General features: G+C 38.8%; 1 protein-coding gene across 2 annotated transcripts in view; it reads left to right on the forward strand.

Moving 5' to 3' along the window:
• HEPH (hephaestin) overlaps positions 1 to 14,768 on the forward strand; it is a 95,146-nt gene extending 80,378 nt beyond the window's left edge. For both annotated transcript variants that reach the window (XM_057312165.1, XM_057312168.1), the window contains exons 16-21: positions 929 to 1,035; positions 2,033 to 2,258; positions 7,564 to 7,703; positions 8,588 to 8,750; positions 11,720 to 11,761; positions 14,097 to 14,768. In XM_057312165.1, coding sequence (XP_057168148.1) covers positions 929 to 1,035; positions 2,033 to 2,258; positions 7,564 to 7,703; positions 8,588 to 8,750; positions 11,720 to 11,761; positions 14,097 to 14,329 — 911 coding nt within the window. In that variant the 3' untranslated portion in view covers positions 14,330 to 14,768. The remainder of the gene's footprint in view (positions 1 to 928; positions 1,036 to 2,032; positions 2,259 to 7,563; positions 7,704 to 8,587; positions 8,751 to 11,719; positions 11,762 to 14,096) is intronic.
• Positions 14,769 to 19,442: the final 4,674 nt, after the last annotated feature.

Here is a 19,442-nt window from a genome sequence, read left to right on the forward strand (position 1 = left end):
ATGATATGAAAATTACAACTCAGTAAAACTGTTATAAAATTAATATGACATCAATTAGAAGATGGATTGGAGAGGACAAAACTTGGAGGCAGGGAAACATGTTAGGGGGTTTTGTAATAGTTCATTTGAGAAAATAAGGATCTATCCTAAGGCAGTAGTATTGGGAATTGGAAGGAGGATAGAATGGCAATACAATGAATTATAGAGGTATAATCAAAAGAACTTACTATTTGGTTGCATGCAGACTGTGTAAAGGTGGGAAGACAAAGAAGACTAAAGTTTTGAGTCTGGGTAAATAGAAGGGTTTTGATATCATTACTAGATGCTGGGATCACACATTAAGTTAAAAGTTCTTTTTTCAAAGGAGGGAGGTGAATTCAGAACAATTTTGGTTTTTGATGTGTTGTCAGGATAATCTTCAAAAGATGTCCAGTATCTAATTAAAAATTTCAGATTGGAGCTTAATGGCAAGGGAGATCTGGTTAAGTGTTTATGAATTACCAATACATAGATCATAACTGACACCAGAAGGTAGCTAAAAGCTTCCATAGAGAGAGTATGGAGAAAGGAAGGAGGGGACTAAGGACAGAGCCTTGGGGAAACAACTGAATATAAGAAGCAGCAGCAGGAAAAGGAGAACCAAAAAAGGAAGGAGGGAGGACATTGTAAGCAGAGAGAACAATATCAGAACTGCTTTACCAGAGGATTGGACCTGGGCTCTTAAAGATAGGGACAGTAGAAGAGAGGCTGAGGGTGTCTCAGGAGGGAGAAAAACAAAGTCACAAAAATAGAATGGAGACTGGCATGGAAATAATAGAAAAAGATATTAAAGGTCCTGAGACTCACTCACCACAGCCTCTTGGGGGACCTGAGATTTGGGGGGAAAATTTGACATGGCCCAACTGGCAATCCTTATTATCCTTCCTAGGCGAGGTTCTCACTTACCAATGGAACATCCCAGAAAGGTCTGGCCCAGGGCCCAATGATTCTGCTTGTGTTTCCTGGATCTATTATTCTGCAGTGGATCCCATGAAGGTAAAGACAATATTGGTTTCCTGGAGGTGAGTTTCATAAATGGGCAGAGCCCAGCCCTGAAATACTGGAGCCCATAGTTTGGAGAAAATTTCTCAAATATGGGGCTTATTTTAATAGACAGAAGGAAGGATGAGGGGAATAAGTAGCACCACATATTTGTCCTAAGGGTTTTCTTCTTTGTTTTCTTTTTCATGGATCCTATAAGTCAATATGCTCTCATTTAAAAAGCCTAGGTTTGATTGTCAAGAGATTTTAGTTTTAGCCCCAAATTTGGTTCACTCTTGCCTTTGGAGTGACTTTAGATGACTAATTATCTCCCTGTTTCCTCATCTGGAAAATGAGTTTATCTATCTAGCCAACCATTCAGTCTGCTGTCAGCAATCATTTATTGAGAGACTATTTTAGGCATTTTACTTGGTGCTTTGGATGATAAAAATCTTAAGATACAGATATATGTATATCTATCTATCTATCTATCTATCTATCTATCTGTCATCTATCTATCAGCTCCGTAAAAACCATATAATGGAAAGTGCTATAGAGGGTCCATGAGAGAGTAATTACTTCTGCTTGGAGGAGGAGATAATGAAAGGGAACCTGGAGAAGGCACCGCAATGGAAGGTGCATGTACTTTAAACCTTGAAATCTAAACAGCAGTATACCATAAGATAAGGTATATGGCAGAGGGGAAGCCATAATAGGAAGAAAAAAAAAAAGCATGAGGAAAAGCACTAGGTAGTGAAAGTGCTTGTGGGTTTGGTGATCGATTGATAGACCAGCTTAGTTATAGTATAGGTTGGATAGTACAGCTAACCTGTGTCCCAAGATGGTTCCGAGGATGAATCCAGATAACAAGTGGAGGTGCTTATGAATGTAAGACATTATGATACAATGCTGAGCACAGTAGACTTGGATGTCAGCCTTTCACCCTTTAGAGAACTGCTACCCAGGAACAACTCAATTTTGTTTACTGTGTCTTCCTTTTTCCCATTCTCAGGACATGTATAGTGGTCTGATTGGACCCTTGACCATCTGCCGAAAGGGCACCCTGGAGCCCTATGGAGGACGGAATGACATGGACCGAGAATTTGCTTTGTTATTCTTGATCTTTGATGAGAACCAGTCTTGGTATCTGGAAGAGAATGTGGCAACCTATGGGCCCCAAGAGTCAGGCCGTGTTAACCTACAGGATGAGGCTTTTCTGGAGAGCAATAAAATGCATGGTCTGTAGAAAAGAACCTATCCCTCTTCCAAAGAACTCCCCACTGGTTGCATGGGGGTATATGATAGGCCCATCACTACCTAAGGGAGCATAATTCTTGAAAGGATGGGAAGGAAGGTAGGAAGGTGGTAAGTGGACAACTTAGAAGAACTGTCTCTTAACTATTGTACATTTATATACACAAAGCAGATAAGCAGTCCACATGAGATCAGGTATTCATAAAGCAAGAGGCTGACTCTCTAAAGTTGTTGTAGTGACACCAGCATACTTTAACACACTAAAAAATAAGATGGACGTTTATGACCCTCAGTATACCTGGCGAGTTGGCTGCTTATGGGCCCTCTGCTTCAAAATCCTGAGTTTAGTCTCTCAATATCATCTTATTTCTTTACCATTCTGAATCTGGGATCTGCTTTCTCAATAGATTCCAATATAGATGGATGAAGTCAGCTTGTCTTTTAGTCTATTTTCAAAACAAAGTTTCAATTTACAGAGAATAGAATGTTGGATTTTTATTACATACAATGAAGAGCTTTTTGATGCTTGGATGTATTTTGGAAATAAATTGTACATCCAAGTCTTCCTTTATTTCAGAGATCTGTGTATCATTTCACAAATGAGAAAATCTGAGTGATAACTTAAATACATTGAAACGTATGAAGTGATTTCTCACCATCCTTTCTAGTGCAATATTTCTTTGACCTGACCTGCGAAGAAGGTGCAGCTTTGATAGTGACTCCAATGGAACTCAAAATTAGTATCTCATTGTCACATAGATTTTAGCAATTTCCCCTTGATGGAAATAAAAGTGATTCACATTGGACTAGAAGATTCACAAAATGAATGATGTGAACTTTCTAGTTCCTGTCAAATCAGAGAAATAATTTGCCCAAGAGAAAAAGGGAATTAGGGCATAGTTAGGCCTTATTAGTGCCCATTTGTTTAGTTAATGCCCATTTCTATCTGTTAATGTGTTAATTCATCTAAACTCTTCAGGTATCAGTCCATCTACTTATTTATCAGGTATCTGTTGAGCTCTTTCTGAATGCTGGTACTGGAGATAGAAAGATAATGTTGGGGCGCCTGGGTGGCTCAGTCGTTAAGCGTCTGCCTTCAGCCCAGGGCGTGATCCCGCCGTTCTGGGATCGTGCCCCACATCGGGCTCCTCTGCTGGGAGCCTGCTTCTTTCTCTGCCACTCCCCCTGCTTGTGTTCCCTCTTTCACTGGCTGTCTCTCTCTCTGCCAAATGAATAAATAAAATCTAAAAAAAAAAGATAATGTTGGTAGCTGAGTAATATTCCATTGCATATTACTCAGCTACCAGAAAGAACGAGTTCTCAACATTTGCTGCAACATGGACGGCACTGGAGGAGATAATGCTAAATGAAAAAAGTCAAGCAGAGAAAGACAATTATCATATGATTTCTCTCATCTACAGAACATAAGAACTAGGAAGATCGGTAGGGGAAGAAAGGGATAAAGAAAGGGGGTAATCAGAAGGGGGAATGAAGCATGAGAGACTATGGACTATGAGAAACAAACTGAGGGCTTCAGAGGGGAGAGGGTGGGGTAATGGGATAGACTGGTGATGGGTAGTAAGGAGGGCATGTATTGCATGGTGCACTGGGTGTTATACGCAACTAATGAATCATCGAACTTTACATCAGAAACCAGGGATGTACTGTATGGTGACTAACATAATAAAAAAAATTTTAAAAAAAAAGAAAGATAATGTTGGGGTCTGAGGGAAAATAAATAATATATTCTTCCCTTCTCTTCCAGATTCCTGAACCAATTAAAATTTAAAAAAAAGATAGAGAATCTTAAGATCAAGTGTGAGCTTACTAAGAAGGCTAATTGGAAACAATTTATTTCTGAAACTAAATGGACTTGCTAATACTACCCCTGTAGTGGATAGGTTTTCTACCCTGACATTGACATAAATAAACAACAATAGCCCTCCCCTTTGCAGGGGTAGAATCTTCTCTATAGTGGCATAGTAAATCTATTTGCATTATTTTCTGTGGTCAGATTGATTCAAGAGATAGAAGATTCAGAGGAGGTGGAGTTGAGCATTTTTTAGTTCTTTTTTTCAAATTCACAATTTAGTTGGGATAAGTAGAAACAGACTATAAATTTTCCTCCCATTATTTCCCCTCTTGGAGTGTAAAGTAAAAAATTACTTCCCCTCCATAAGAACATGAAGGGAACAGGAATGTGTCCCGGACATAGTCCTGACAATGTGAATTAACATGGCTATGGGTAGTTTGTTGTCTTCAGAGCATAGGATATGGCCTGGGACGAAACAGATAATGAGGCCCATGCATTAATATCATTATAAAGCTCAAGGACATGACAAATTCTTTTTATTTAGCATATGTTGTAGGCTCAGGTGTCTGCTTGGTGCTCTGAAGAATACAAGGAAACTATATTAGTATAGTACATACATTCATTTCCTGCTTACTAGGAACCCATAGTCTAGTTGGGGATATGAGCTTCCACAAATTAAAAGATAAGTGTACAAGGGAGTTTCTGGTGAGTTCCAAATAGTGGTACAAACAATATTGGTGGGGTTCAGAGGTAGATGGATGTTCAGGGAATGAGAGGTACTAAGAGGAGCTAGATGAAGCAAGTGTTCTTGGATAAGGTGAAGTTCTGACTGGGTTTTGAAAAGATGAATAAAAGAAGGCAGGATTTCTAGGGGGAAAAGATCAGAAGCATGAGCAAGTACACAAAGAACATGCATATGGTGACATATGGGGGATGGTGAATAAAATGCGCTAATTGGAATAAATGTGTTAGATAATGAGACATGAGTATGGGAATGTGGTTTGGGCTTATATTTTGAAGGACCGTGCTGGCTGAACTAAGGAGCCATGGTCTTGATCTTTTAGACAGGAGAGAGCTATTATAGTGTTTTTTTTTAAATTATTATTCACATATGATGTATTATTTGTTTCAGGAGTACAGGTCTGTGATACATCAGTTTTACATAATACACAGAGCTCATCACAAAACATACCCTCCTCAGTGTCCGTCACCCAGCCACCCCATCCCCACCCATCCCCTCTGCTCCAGCAACCCTCAGTTTGTTTCCTGAGATTAAGAGTCTCTTACGGTTTGTCTCCCTCTCTGCTTTTGTCTCATTTCATTTTTTCCCTCTCTTCTGCTATGATCCTCTGCCTTGTTTCTCAAATTCCACATTATCAGTGAGATCATATGATAATTGTCTTTCTCTGATTGGCTTATTTCGCTTAGTATAATACCCTCTAGTTCCATCCACATCATTGGAAATGACAAGATTTTTTTGATGGCTGCGTAATATTCCATTGTATATATATACCACATCTTCTTTATCCATTCATCTGTCAATGGACATCTGGGCTCTTTCCATTGTTTGGTTATTATGGACATTGTTGCTATAAACATTGGGGTTCAGGTGCCCCTTTGGAGTACCACATTTGTATCTTTGGAGTAAACACTCAGTAGTGCAATTGCTGGGTCATAGGGTAGCTTTATTTTCAACTTTTTGAGGAACCTCCATACTGAGGTTTTCCAGACAGTTGCACCAGCTTGCATTCCCACCAAGAGTGTAAGAGGGTTCCCCTTTCTCCATATCCTAGCCAACATTTCTCATTTTATGACTTGTTAATTTTAGCCATTCTGACTGATGTGAGGTGGTATCTCATTGTGGTTTTGATTTGTATTTCCTTGATGCCAAGTGATATTGAGCACTCTTTCATGTGTCTGTTGGCCATTTTGATGTCTTCTTTGAAGAAATGTCTGTTCATGTCTTCTGCCCATTTCTTGATTGGATTATTTGTTCTTCAGGTGTTCAGTTTGATAAGTTGTTTATAGATTTTGGATACTAGCCCTTTATCTGACATGTCATTTGCAAATTTCTTCTCCCATTCTGTGGGTTGCCTTACTTTTGTTGATTGTTTCCTTTGCTGTGCAAAAGCTTTTTATCTTGAGGAAGTCCCAATTGTTCATTTTTGCCTTTGTTTCCCTTGCCTTTGGAGATGTATCTAGGAAGAAGTTACTGTGGCCAAGGTCAAAGAGGCCTGTGTTCTCCTCAAGGATTTTGATGGATTCCTGTCTCACATTTAGGTCTTTCATCCATTTTGAGTCTATTTTTGTGTATGGTGTAAGAAAATGGTCCAGTTTCATTCTTCTGCATGTGGCTGTCCAATTTTCCCAACACCATTTGCTGAAGAGACTGTCTTTTTTCCATTGGATATTCTTTCCTGCTTTGTCAAAGATTAGTTGACCATAGAGTTGAGGGTCCATTTCTGAGTTCTCTGTTCTGTTCCATTGATCTATGTGTCTATTTTTGTGTCAGTACAATACTGTCTTGATGATTACAGCTTTGTAATAGAGCTTGAAATCAAGAATTTTGATGTCATCAGCTTCGGTTTTCTTTTTCAACATTCCTCTGGCTATTTGGGGTCTTTTCTGGTTCCTTACAAATTTTGGGATTATTTATTCCATTTCTGTGAAAAAAGTTGGTTGTATTTTGATAGAGAATGCATTGAATGTGTAGATTGCTCTAGGTAGCATAGACATTTTAATAATATTTGTTCTTCCAATCCATGAGCATGGAACGTTTTTCCATTTATTTGTGTCTTCCTCAATTTCTTTCATGAGTATTCTATAGCTTTCAGAGTACAGATCCTTTGCCTCTTTGGTTAGATTTATTCCTAGGTATCTTATGGCTTTGGGTGCATTGTAAATGGGATCAATCTCTTAATTTCTCTTTCTTCTGACTCATTTTTGGTGTATAGAAATGCAACTGGTTTCCGTGCATTGATTTTATATACTGCTACTTTACTGAATTCCTGTATGAGTTCTAGCAGTTTTGGGGTGGAGTCTTTTGGGTTTTCCACATAAAGTATCATATCATCTGTGAAGAGTGAGAGTTTTACTACTTCTTTGCCATTTCAGATGCCCTTTATTTCTTTTTGCTGTCTGATTGCTGAGGCTAGGACTTCTAGTACTATGTTGAACAACAGTGGTGATAGTGGACATCCCTGCCATGTTCCTGATCTTAGGCAAAAATCTCAGTTTTTTCCCATTGAGAATGAGAGCTATTATAGTATTTTAAGCAGTAGAATGACATGGTCAGATTAGTTATTTAGAAAGACCACTCTGATAACACCAATGTGTAAGACAGACTGAAGGGAGGCAAATGGCTAGAGATTAGAGATGTTAACAAGTTATTGCTATCATCAGACATGATAGGGATTAGCTCTAAAGCAGTGGCAATGGGAAGTTGAAATGAGAGAAATGAAACTTTTTTTTTACAGCCATTAATGGAAAGCTCTACAGCAACCTCAGGGGTCTTACCATGTACCAAGGAGAACGAGTGGCCTGGTACATGCTGGCCATGGGACAAGATATTGACCTACACACTGTCCACTTCCATGCAGAGAGCTTCCTTTATCGGGTGAGTAAGAAAAGGGCTGAGTACCTCAAGAATGATTAGAGGAATGCTTTGATAGTCATTAAGGAGGCAGGGAACAACTTCTTAAGGAACAAGGTATTAGTTAAAAGAGAAGAGATCTTGTACATGGAGAATTGAGCTGGGAATTCTAGTTTGGCCGTGTATTCCAGGGTCAGTCACTTCCCTCTAGTCCTTAGCTTTTCCTTCTAGTATAGAAGAAATGAGTAACTCATTTATGGTGTAAGTAGGTTAAAGAAATCAATGTAATTGGATATCAGACAAGGACTGGAGAGATGGTGAACAGTGATCTTCAGAGCAAGAAACTTCAGAGTGATAGCTCAGAATCTATGGAAGTTCTCAATCCATTATCAGAAGAACTTCAATTCAGGAGCTACATGAACAACATACAGGTTTAAAAAAAAAGATTTAGTCTTAGGGAAAGGGAGCAGAGTTGAAGTCATTGATACAGAATTAAAGATATAGAAGTGTGATAAAGGTGATAGCATGGAAGGGAAACTAAATTGAGTTCAATTTCTAAAGGAAATATGTGTTTCCTTCCTAGGAGTCAAGTCTTAAGCTAAATTCCCCAGATGTCAGCCTGCTGAAAAGTATGGAGATATTAGTTTTAGCCCCCAGAGGAAGCTGGAATGTCTTTTACTTTGGGGCACTTTAAGAAAAAGTAGGAAGAGAGGGTCTCTGTTGATTTGGTTGTGTGGATGGGTTTATAGGGAAGATGGATAGGTGAACACTTTAAGCTGCTCTCTGATCTATGAATCTTGGAGTCCCGTGTCCTGATTGGGACATCTAAGCTTTTTTAGCTCCTACAAGCTCTGAGATTATCTCTTTACCCTTCATTTCCTCTCCCCCACTCCCAATCTTTTTTTCAGAATGGAGAGAGCTACCGGGCAGATGTGGTAGATCTGTTTCCGGGGACCTTTGAGGTTGTGGAGATGGTAGCCAGTAACCCTGGTACATGGCTGATGCACTGCCATGTTTCTGATCATGTCCATGCTGGTATGGAGACCCTCTTTACTGTCTTGTCCCAAAGAGGTAAGGTCTTACTTTCCAAGACTGGAAATTTTCAAGTGCTTTATGTAGCCTACCGGAACCAGTTAATCCCAGAAATCCTTGCACCTGTTTTTCTGATCCCAGAAGAACCACTACTTAAGACAGAGCATGCCCACCCAGGTGTTCTCCCAACTAACATTTCTCATTCTCCTTTGCCCCCTTGTTCTTGCCACCTCCTAATTACTTTGACACCTATTGATTTCACATTGGTTGACCCAACCTGAAACTCGTTAGGCTCTATGCATTGATGCTTAGCATAGATATGCTTCCTTTGAAATATATGTCATTTGAATATGAATTTATTATTTTAAGAATCATTAGAAATGCTATCTCAAGAAATCTTGCAAATGAGTCCTTTCTTTAAAAAAATATAATTCTGATAGTCACTTCTTAATTGATCTGTTTTTTGGGGCTTGTGAAAAAGTTCTTTCTGTCTTGGAACAATTTGATCTAAAGCTAGGTGGAGATATTGGCCTTCAATTACAGCTTATCCCAGAAAAAGTTGCTACCAAAGGTAAAAAAAAAAAATGTTTTGTCTTATATAATTATATGGAGAGTGAATTGCTGGGGTAATTTCTTTACCAATCAATAATTGTTTGTCACGAAGAACATAGAAGTTTAGGCTACCATGGACTTTGTGTCTTTGGGTCCTTAATTGTTTAAGAGCCTCTTGACCTGAGTCTAGGATTTCCAGTCATTGGCATGTTATCAGTGGAAATAGAAAGTTTAAAAATGTCTTTGGGCATTCAAACAAACTTATCAAACCAGGGTAGAGAACACAATTCTGCTATGTACCCCTGAAGAAAGAGAAATTGTCCATTATGATAGCCTGTATCTTTGAAAAACTTTCTTCTCTAGTAACCCATAGTGCTAAAATGTGGCTTCAACTCACTACTCCTAGTACTATTCCTTACTACCCAGATAGGTCCACAGAATTCTTTGTTGTGTTTTGTCAGTCCTTAGAACCAAAGTTAAGTGATGAATTGATGTGTCATCAAGATGCTATAGATTCAGGGTGCCTGGGTGGCTCAGTCGGCTAAGCATCTCCTTCTGCTCAGGTCGTGATCCCAAAGACCTGGGATCGAGTTCCATGTCGGGGTCCCTGCTCAGTGGGGAGTCTGCTTCTCCCTATCCCTCTGCCTCTCCCCCCTCACTCATCCTCTCTCTCTCTCTCAAATGAATAAATAAAATCTTTAAAAAGTATATGCTATAGATTCAAGATAACAGGTTCTATCTGTCTCTAATAATGAGTTATCCAAAATCTGGACCATTTAATAGACAACATACTACCACAATACATATCATCAGAGAACTTCCATGAATAAAGATAGCTCATACCTCTGACAATGAGCCCGCCCATAAAGCTCACCTATTTGCTTTTTTGTTTGTTTATATTCACGATAGTCTAAGTCAATATTGTTCCAACTACATATGTGCTAACTGGCCAACCAAAGGAAATAGTTGAAGATAGATAGGGAAGAAAGGACTAATTGTTGAAACCGGGTTCCTGGTGAGGAAACAGGGGATGAAAACTGGAGCTAAAATGAAAAATTAGACTGGAGTAAGTTTTTGTTTGTTTGTTTGTTTACTAAAAGGGGAGAAAGGACAGAAAAGAAAATGATCAATGTGTACGTTTGGGTGAGGGGCTTGTCAGAAAAAATATTTCCATTTTATGGTCTCTGCTTCATTTGTGAGAGAGAAAACAGAGTCATTTGCTGAAAGTGAAGGATAGTTGGTAGGATAAGGAACTTGAAGAGATTGGGCTAAGGTTTGAAATAACACTCCAGGAGATGGGAAAACAAAGTTTACTCTTAGTGATGGAAAATCAATTAATTATTGGCAGGCAGCATTGAGGACCTGAAGTTGGACACAAAGAATACTGATATTTACAATTACATGAATTTTCTCCACCAATATTCAGCAAATCAGACAAAACACAGGGAAAGCACAGTTACTGTTGTTTTCGGTAAATGATTTTTAACACTCCTAGTAAGTTAGTAGTTGAGGTGATATACCATAGAGTCTAGCCAGACTAGGAATGGGGGGGGGGAGACAGGATGAAGCTGATAGTTTAGGGGAAAAAATGGAAGGATCCAGGAGCTAGAGATCTTTATGAAGTGAGGATAACAGGTTAAATGGAATAAATAGCATTAAAGCATTGAAGGAATAGAAGAAGGCTGTTGTTAGATTTTATATTTCTGAGATGGAGCAGTTCGGAATAATAAGACCAATGTGACCATGGGAGGTGTTGATAGAATAAGAGTAGATGTACAAGTTGTTGGAGTTAAATGTTCCAGAAACTGTGAAGCTTGAGTGGTGAATGGTGGGAATTGAGAAAGAGGAAGACTGAGCCAGTTACCACTTCATTCCATGAATGAAAATAACTACTATGTAACAGTGATAAAAAATGGTTGTGGGTTTTCTTACCAAATAATATAAACCTTAAATGAGACAGATATTTACCACAAAAAGGGGGGGGGAGGAACAATTATCTCAAAGCAGTATTGAGAGGATATAAAGGAAACATAGTCCTCAGAGAAGAGCTTAGCTTCATTAAAGCCAGAAGAGGAAGAAGTGTTCTGAGAAGAGTTTGAATATTTAGGGATGTAGTTTTGACAAGGAATAGAAATTTCCTAAAGGGAGAGTAGGAAAGGGTGACAAAAAAAAAATGTGGGTAGGAAGTACCAATAAATATGTACATAATGGCAGAGGGGTGACTTACTTTTTGTACTCCTAAGCCTATGTTTTTGCTTATATTTTTGTCACTACTCAAAATCAAATCCATAAACCAATATTTACTTTGACCATAAGGTAGTTAATTCCAGGTACCTTCATTTTGCTTCAGATACCACAGAAAAATTCCTCTAACCAATGCCAATGCCCACAGCAAAACTGTGGATTGGTAGGAATAATAAACAAAGTTAATTATCTTCTTGTTTTCCTTTTTCCAGAACGCGTAAGCACTATCACCATCACCAAAGAGATTGGAAAAGGTAAGGAGAATAACGCACAAACTGGGTAGTTACATGTGGTATGTACTTGGGGAGAAGTGTAGTGCCTCTAAAAGATGAGACTCACTGACCAAAATATGGACTACAATACTAGCAGGAAGCATTCTAAGATTTCTGTAAGACTTTAAAACACAGGAACCCAAGATTCAGCTTCTCTAAGCAGGTTTATTCTCTCTTGCCTCCACTCCTAACTTCCTAAATTGAGGAAAACAACCTCATCCCCAGTTAAAAGTTGCTATCTTAGCTTCCCTCCTAATGTGTGAGGGGGAAGAAAATTAAGGTTTTCGCTGGGTTGGACATGAAGCAGCTGTAACACAGACATAAACTACTCACAGAGATAAAATGAAACTAGTACAAATACCATATATACAGTCTGCATCAGCTATTTTTATTCTTGTATCTATGGAATACCAAATAGCTGATTCTTTGGAACCAGCCATTTCTGCCCTTCAAAAAAAGTAGAAATTCTTGTCCTATCTAAACTAGGTCCAAATAGTGTTTTCATTCTCTCCCACACCATTTGTACCTGGACTGAGAAAAACTCAAAGTTATGAGAGCTAGAAGGGACGTTAGAGATTTAGTCTGGAGTTTAGAGATTAGTTTAGAGATTTAGTCTCCAGTTTAGTCTGGAGAATTTTTTTCAGTTATGTTTGGAAAAGTCCTGATGATCTCCCTAAGTAATTTATAAACTGTCAACCAGGGGACTAGGGTGTGTCCTGGAGGGATTGGGGTAAGGTAAAGTGAGGCTGAGAGAGTAGAATGCCATACATATACGTGTGTGTGTGTGTGTGTGTGTGTGTGTGTATACATATTTTGTATGTATATTTGGATACACATAATACATATTTCTATGTACATACATACTCATAAGCTCTTACTTGTTAGAAAGGTTTCACAATGGGGAAAAAAACCTCAAAAACTGTTGGTCTAATAAAACCGAATATCCACATGAGAAACTGAGAGATGGAAGGTAATTTGTCCAAGGTAATTTGTCCATGGTAGAATGTAATCTCAGAACTAGGATGTTTTCCAGCTTCCATTTGAACTCATTATATTTCATCTCTCCATTCTTTAAGAATGTTCTTTCATCCATTTATATATTTATCAAACATGTGCTGAGTTCCAGGGACACTAAAACAAGTAAGACATACTCACTAGTCTCCAGGAGATTTGTGTTTAGATATGGAAAGAGACACAAAAACAATAATTGCACTGCTGGTATACATTGTTTAAAAAAAGGGCAAAAAATAACAACTATCAGTTATTGTGCATTTGCTATCTTCCAGGTGCTATACTAAATATCTTATAAATATTAACTCACTTAAATCTCACAAGAAACCTCTGAGCTAAGTATGGTTCTTATCACCATTTTATAAAACAGGATACTGAAGTCTAGAAGAGAGGGGGATTAGTTCAGTTGGCCCAGGCAAGTAAATCATGGGAATACAAACTGTACAGATACTTTGGGAACACAGAAGAAAGGACCATTAACTGCCCAGCTAAATTGAAGAAGGCCTTGCAGAGACCTGTAACATTTAAGATGGGTATAGAAAGGTGAAGAGAGAAAGGGATTTCAGAAAGTCTTGGGAGCCTGAAAGAGGGTCACTTACTCTGAGAAACAAATGAGTTATTGTGGCTAAAGAGTAGAAGATAAAACTTCTAAAAAGCAGATTAGAGCCTGATTGTGAGAGTTGGAATGCCTGGCTTGATTCTGAGTTTTACTCTGTGGGTTAATTGGAGATCAGCAAAAGTCTGTATGCCAGGAACTAAGACAACCAGATTATTTCACCTGGAAAGGTCAATGTGACATCAGTATTATCATGACCTGAAAAAGCGAGAGACTGGACAGCACAGTGGCAGGCAGTTGTCATGGTCCAATAGTCAAATTGAGCATTGATAAACTAGACGATTGAGTTATATTGCCTCCCTGAAGATTCTACTCATTGCTCTCCATTCTATCCTCTGGAAACATGCAAACCAAATCCAATTCTTTTTATTAGTATTTTTTTATGTCACAAGCTTTTATATATTTGAAGAAATATATCAAGGCTGTTTCTACTCTGAGTTTTAGTTCTTTCCATGAGGGGATTGGGACCTCAATAATTCATAAGGGCTTTCTCAGCTGTGACATTTTGTTACACAAATTCTTTGTAAGCTCTAAATCTGTCTTCATCAGCTGGTCTTTTTAGGGATAGGAGCAGTTCCTCTGTCCAGTTTCAACAGAGTTATTTCCTCTTTCCCAGGAGTTGACTGCAAATAGTGCCACATTAGAGTACTCTCCAGCCAGGGTTCCCATTTTTCTCTTATTCCATTTCAGCAACAATCCTCAGAAACATTGGAGAAGACAATGTGAGGATGCTGGGCATGCAAATCCCTGTAAAGAATATTGAGATGCTGGCTTCTGTTTTAATTGTTATGAGTGTCATTCTCCTGCTCATTGCTCTGGCTCTTAGTGGTGTGGTCTGGTACCAGCATCGTCAGAGAAAGCTACGACGCAACAGGAGGTCCATCCTGGATGACAGCTTCAAGCTTCTGTCCCTCAAGCAGTAACAGGTGAATCCTGCAACTGCACAACTTGAATGCAGTCCCAGAAGGCCATGCTCTAGTAACTGACCCCGCTGTCAAAGGGACATGGGTGGTAGACAGGCAGAGGAGGGAATCAAACTCATCTGGGCATTTCTTCACCTATTTATTTACATGGAAATTATGTACTTTGTCTTTCTCTTTATTTTTTTTTCTCCACTTGGGCAGCTGGAATGAGGGAGTCCCCTTGTATCCTATATCACAAATTTTAACAGCTGGATTATATCAACGACTGACACTTGGAAGATCTGGAAATTCCTAATAACCGATTCTTCTTACAAAGTAGATACCAAGGGTAAAACTCATTGATTAGGTTTCTGTTGCTTTTCAGGACCTAAGCAAGTTCACTCTGATCAAGGTTCAGTGAGCTGTGAAGATAATCCACATCTAAACTAAGGATTAAGAAAATGGGCATGATGGAGAGTGGGTGGGGTGGGATTTGAGGATCAAACTTTTATTTTGATTCTCCTTAGAATAAACTATTTTGGAGAAGTGGGTAGATGGAATATTGTTGCTATGAGTACCTGCAACCCCCGGAGCCAAAAGCTCCTCGGGAAGTTAGTCCTCCAAGTTTCTGGCACAGTTACACTAAAGGGTATGTTGGGTGTCCTTTTCATATTTTAGGCCACAAATCCTATACATTCAAGTACTTGGTAGAAGACTGTCAGAGTGAACATAGTTATTTTAATGATCCCTGTGGCCTCTGGGAGTTTGTGACAATGATTGAGGCAAGGAGCACTCACTGGGGGAGTATAATATGGGTCTGCTTATCCTGTTGTGGAGCCTGCATGTTTGCGTTTTGGAAACGAAAAAGCTGTCTTAGTCAGAATGGTGGGTACTATATTTTAACCCGTTGGTGCCAATATATTTTTGAATTCTAAGAAAATTTTCCAGAGGGAAATAGAGGGCTGAGACAAGGCTTTAACCTGTCCACTGGGCAAGGAGAGGTGGGCACAGATCTTGTGGACTCTTTGCAATTGGGGGTATAAAAGGTCTATTTGCAATTTGGGGAACTTTTTAATAAGACAGACTCCTTCTCTCTTGTACCTCAAAGCAATATTCCTTTGTCACTGTAAGTTCAAGCCTCTCTGAAATCTTGGTCAGAGACAACAGACAGACAAGATATAAAGCAAGGATGAGATAAGATGACCCACCCTCACTATAATATCCATAATACCATTTTACATGGCAAGTGGAGAATAGAAGACATAGAGGCAGAATGAAGATAATAACTGAAATATGTAATGCTTTACACTTTACAAAGCATCTAATACCTGATTGCATTTGACTTGTTTTAGTTCCATCAGGGTGAAACTCTGTTTTATATTTGAATAAACAAAGGATCAGATAGAATAATTCTACCCAAGGCCATTCACTAGAAGTTGAGCAAGTGTTCGTGTCTTAATCTGTTTGACTCCAAATACCTGTTTTCATCCTGGTATATCATGGGAACTTCATTGACTGCAATTTTCCTGTCTTCTCAGATATGTCTGCCTAGTCAGGTACACTTTGAGATCAAATGTAGAAACCCACAGGGCTGGTATTCAGTTGCCATATAATGTTGAAAGTTGAAGGAGAAAACACAGTCCAAAGCCTATTACTCATCTTGGCTTACAGTGGTCATTGGCTTTCTGGAGACCTTTACTGGAAATCACAGACACGTAACAGGGGAAGGAGATGATGTAAAGTTAAATCACTAGTTGTAAAATCAAATGATAGAGTATTTAAGCATATTTAAGTATTTAAGTAACCAATATACTTAACAGCAAAACTTTTTAGCCTATTGTTAATGTGGAATATTGAAAATCCAGTGTACATTGGGGACTCTATAGTTAATAGCTATGATTTGCATGCAACTGGGAGGTTGTTAGTTTGGTCATGGTCATGAATATGAGACAAGGAGAAGTAGGTAAATGGGGGTACATTTCTTCTGAGTGTGTAACCCTGCTTCAGATCAGGAAATGTAAACCTAAGCCCATGTATTTCAAAAAAGGATGTATTTTTGTGGTAAGTTTACTCCCAGTGGGGATGTAAGAGATGTTTTTGACAATTAAGTGACACTTCCATTCATTCAGTGGATCAAGCCAGAAATCTCCAAAGTCAACATATAGGCGAGTCTTGTCTGTTTTGTCTCCTAAATTGCTGTAACTGGTTCATTTGTTTTTATCTTTACTACTACCACCCCAGTATTTTTAAAAAATGTATCTTACCTGGACTAAAATGGTAGCCTCCTGATCACTCTCCTCTCATCTACTCTATCCCCTTGCATTTGATTCTTCATGCAGAAAAGTGATGTTTTAAAAATACAAATTAAGCTTACAGTTCAGATGCGATGCCACAAACTCATCTATCTTTAGAGATAAACGCTGTAAATAATAGGGGCGCCTGGGTGGCACAGTGGTTAAGCGTCTGCCTTCGGCTCAGGGCGTGATCCCGGTGTTATGGGATCGAGCCCCACATCAGGCTCTTCTGCTGTGAGCTTGCTTCTTCCTCTCCCACTCCCCCTGCTTGTGTTCCCTCTCTCGCTGGCTGTCTCTATCTCTGTAGAATAAATAAATAAAATCTTTAAAAAAAAACACTGTAAATAATAAAAGAGACAATAGAAGGACTTAAAAAATAGAAAGTAGAAGGCAACCTGGAAAAGAACAGCAACAAAGCAACTGGGCATCTTCCCAACACCCAACCTAGCAGAACACAGTCCAAGATCGAAGAGGAATCCTAATGACAACCCCAGATGGGCCTAGAGGCACAAAAAGGACTTAAGGTGGAGCCCTGCTGACATCAAGTAGCCAGGAAAGCTGGTCATCATCTCCTTTTGCCAGAGGCTCCCCTTTCTTAAGCAGACATTGGGAAAGACCTGCAAGGGGAATCTCAGCATAGCAAGCTGCCCAGCCCAGGAAGCTCGCTTCTGCTGCAAGCTGGAGAATCCCTTTCGCTACCCAGAGACAATAAGGGGCTCTGTCAGGGATCAAAAGAAGCACCAGAGAAACCAAGCAAAACAAAATACCACAACAAAGTCTCTGAAAATTACATTATCATTGGAACACAAAATAATGCCAAGACCTGTGTGCTAAATATAAACAGGGTGAGTACCTCCTAAAATAGATTATTTAAATATGCTTTACAATCCGATCATATCAAGAACCATAAAAATCACAACTTGAATGAGAAGGCGATCAAAAGACACAAAAACTGAAATGAATCAGATGTTCAAATTACCTGAAAAGAATTTTAAAACAGCCTCCATACAATTGCTTCAACAAACAATTACAAATGCTTCTGAGACAAATACAAAAAAAGAAAAATTCAGCAAAGCAATAAAAGTTTTTTTTTAAGATTTTATTTATTTATTTGAGAGACTGAGCATGTGAGAGAGCACAAGCAGGGGTAGGAGCAGAGAGAGAGGGAGAAGCAGACTCCCTGCTGAGCTGTGAGCAGGGAACCCAAAGTGGGGCTGGATCCTAGAACTCTGGGATCATGACCTGAGCCAAAGGCAGATGCTTAACCAAATGAACCACCAAGGGGCCCCAGCAAAGCAATAAAAGTTTATATGCACACACACAAAAATGGAAAGTAAAGAACTGTAAAATAAATAAATAAATAAATAAATAAATAAATAAATAAATAATAACTGAAATAAAAACTTAACTGGACGGGCTCAATAGTAGAGTTAGGGATGACAGAAGATAGAATTAGTGTACTTGAGGACAGATCAATATAAGATACTCAATGCAAACAGAGAAAATGGACTGAGTGAAAAGAGCCCCAGGAGCTTATACAACAAAAGCAGCAGATCCAGCATTTATATCATAGGATTTCTAGAGAGACAGAAAGAGGGTAGGATTGAAAGAATATTCAAAGAAGTAATGGTTGAAAATTTTCTAAATTTGGAAAAGATAAGTTTACAGGCTCAAAAAGTTGAGAGAACCCAAAATAAGAAAACACAAAGAAATATATGCCATGGCATAGCGCATCTAAATTTTTAAAAATGAAAAAAAAAAAAACTTAAAATGTCCAAAGGGAGGGCACCTGGGTGCCTCAGTTGGTTGGGTGTCTGCCTTTGGTTTGGGTCGTGATCCTGGAGTCCTGGGATCAAGGCCCGCATCAGGCTCCCTGCTCATTGGGAGTCTGCTGCTCCCTCTCCTTCTCCTTCTGTCCCTTCTCCCCCACTCTCTCTTTCTCTCATTCTCTCTCTCAAATAAATAAATAAATAAAATCTTTAAAAAATAAAAACATTAAGGAGGGCACCTGTCGTGATGAGCACTGGGTGATGTATGGAAGTGCTAAAACACTATATTGTACACCTGAAACTAGTATTACACTGTGTGTTAACTAACTGGAATTAAAATAAACATTTTTTAAACTAAACTAAAATAAAATGTCCAAAGGGAAACAACATATCACTTACAGGGGAACATCAATTTGAATGGCAATGGATTTCTATCTAAAGCTCTGGAGGTCAGAAAGAGATAGCATGATATTTTCAAGTGCTGAAAAAGAGAACTGTAAGTAACAAATTATATAACCAGTGAAACTGCCCTTCAGGACTGAAGGGGAAATAAAGACATCCTCAGACAAAGAAAATTAACATAATTTGTTGCTAGCAGACCCACACTTAAAATATGGCTAAAAGAAAGTTTTTCAAACAAAAAAGACAGCTGATGAAAAAAAGAATCTTAGAACATCAGAAAGGGAGAAAGGAAAATGGAAAATGCAAAAATAAGGGTAAATGAAGATATAAAAGACTTGAATAATACAATAAATCAGAAGAATCTGACATAAAGATAGATGATAGATAGATAGATAGATAGATAGATAGATAGATGATAGATGATAGATAGATAGATAGAAGATAGATAGATGATATAAAACACTTAACCAAGGAAAGCAGAATACACACTTATCCACACCACCGTAGGACATTCATCAAGATAGGTGTTATAGGGGCGCCTGGGTGGCACAGCGGTTAAGCACCTGCCTTCGGCTCAGGGCATGATCCTGGCATTATGGGATCGAGCCCCACATCAGGCTCCTCTGCTATGAGCCTGCTTCTTCCTCTCCCACTCCCCCTGCTTGTGTT

Source organism: Ursus arctos, chromosome X (genome assembly GCF_023065955.2).
Source record: "Ursus arctos isolate Adak ecotype North America chromosome X, UrsArc2.0, whole genome shotgun sequence".
Taxonomy (NCBI): Eukaryota; Metazoa; Chordata; class Mammalia; order Carnivora; family Ursidae; genus Ursus; species Ursus arctos.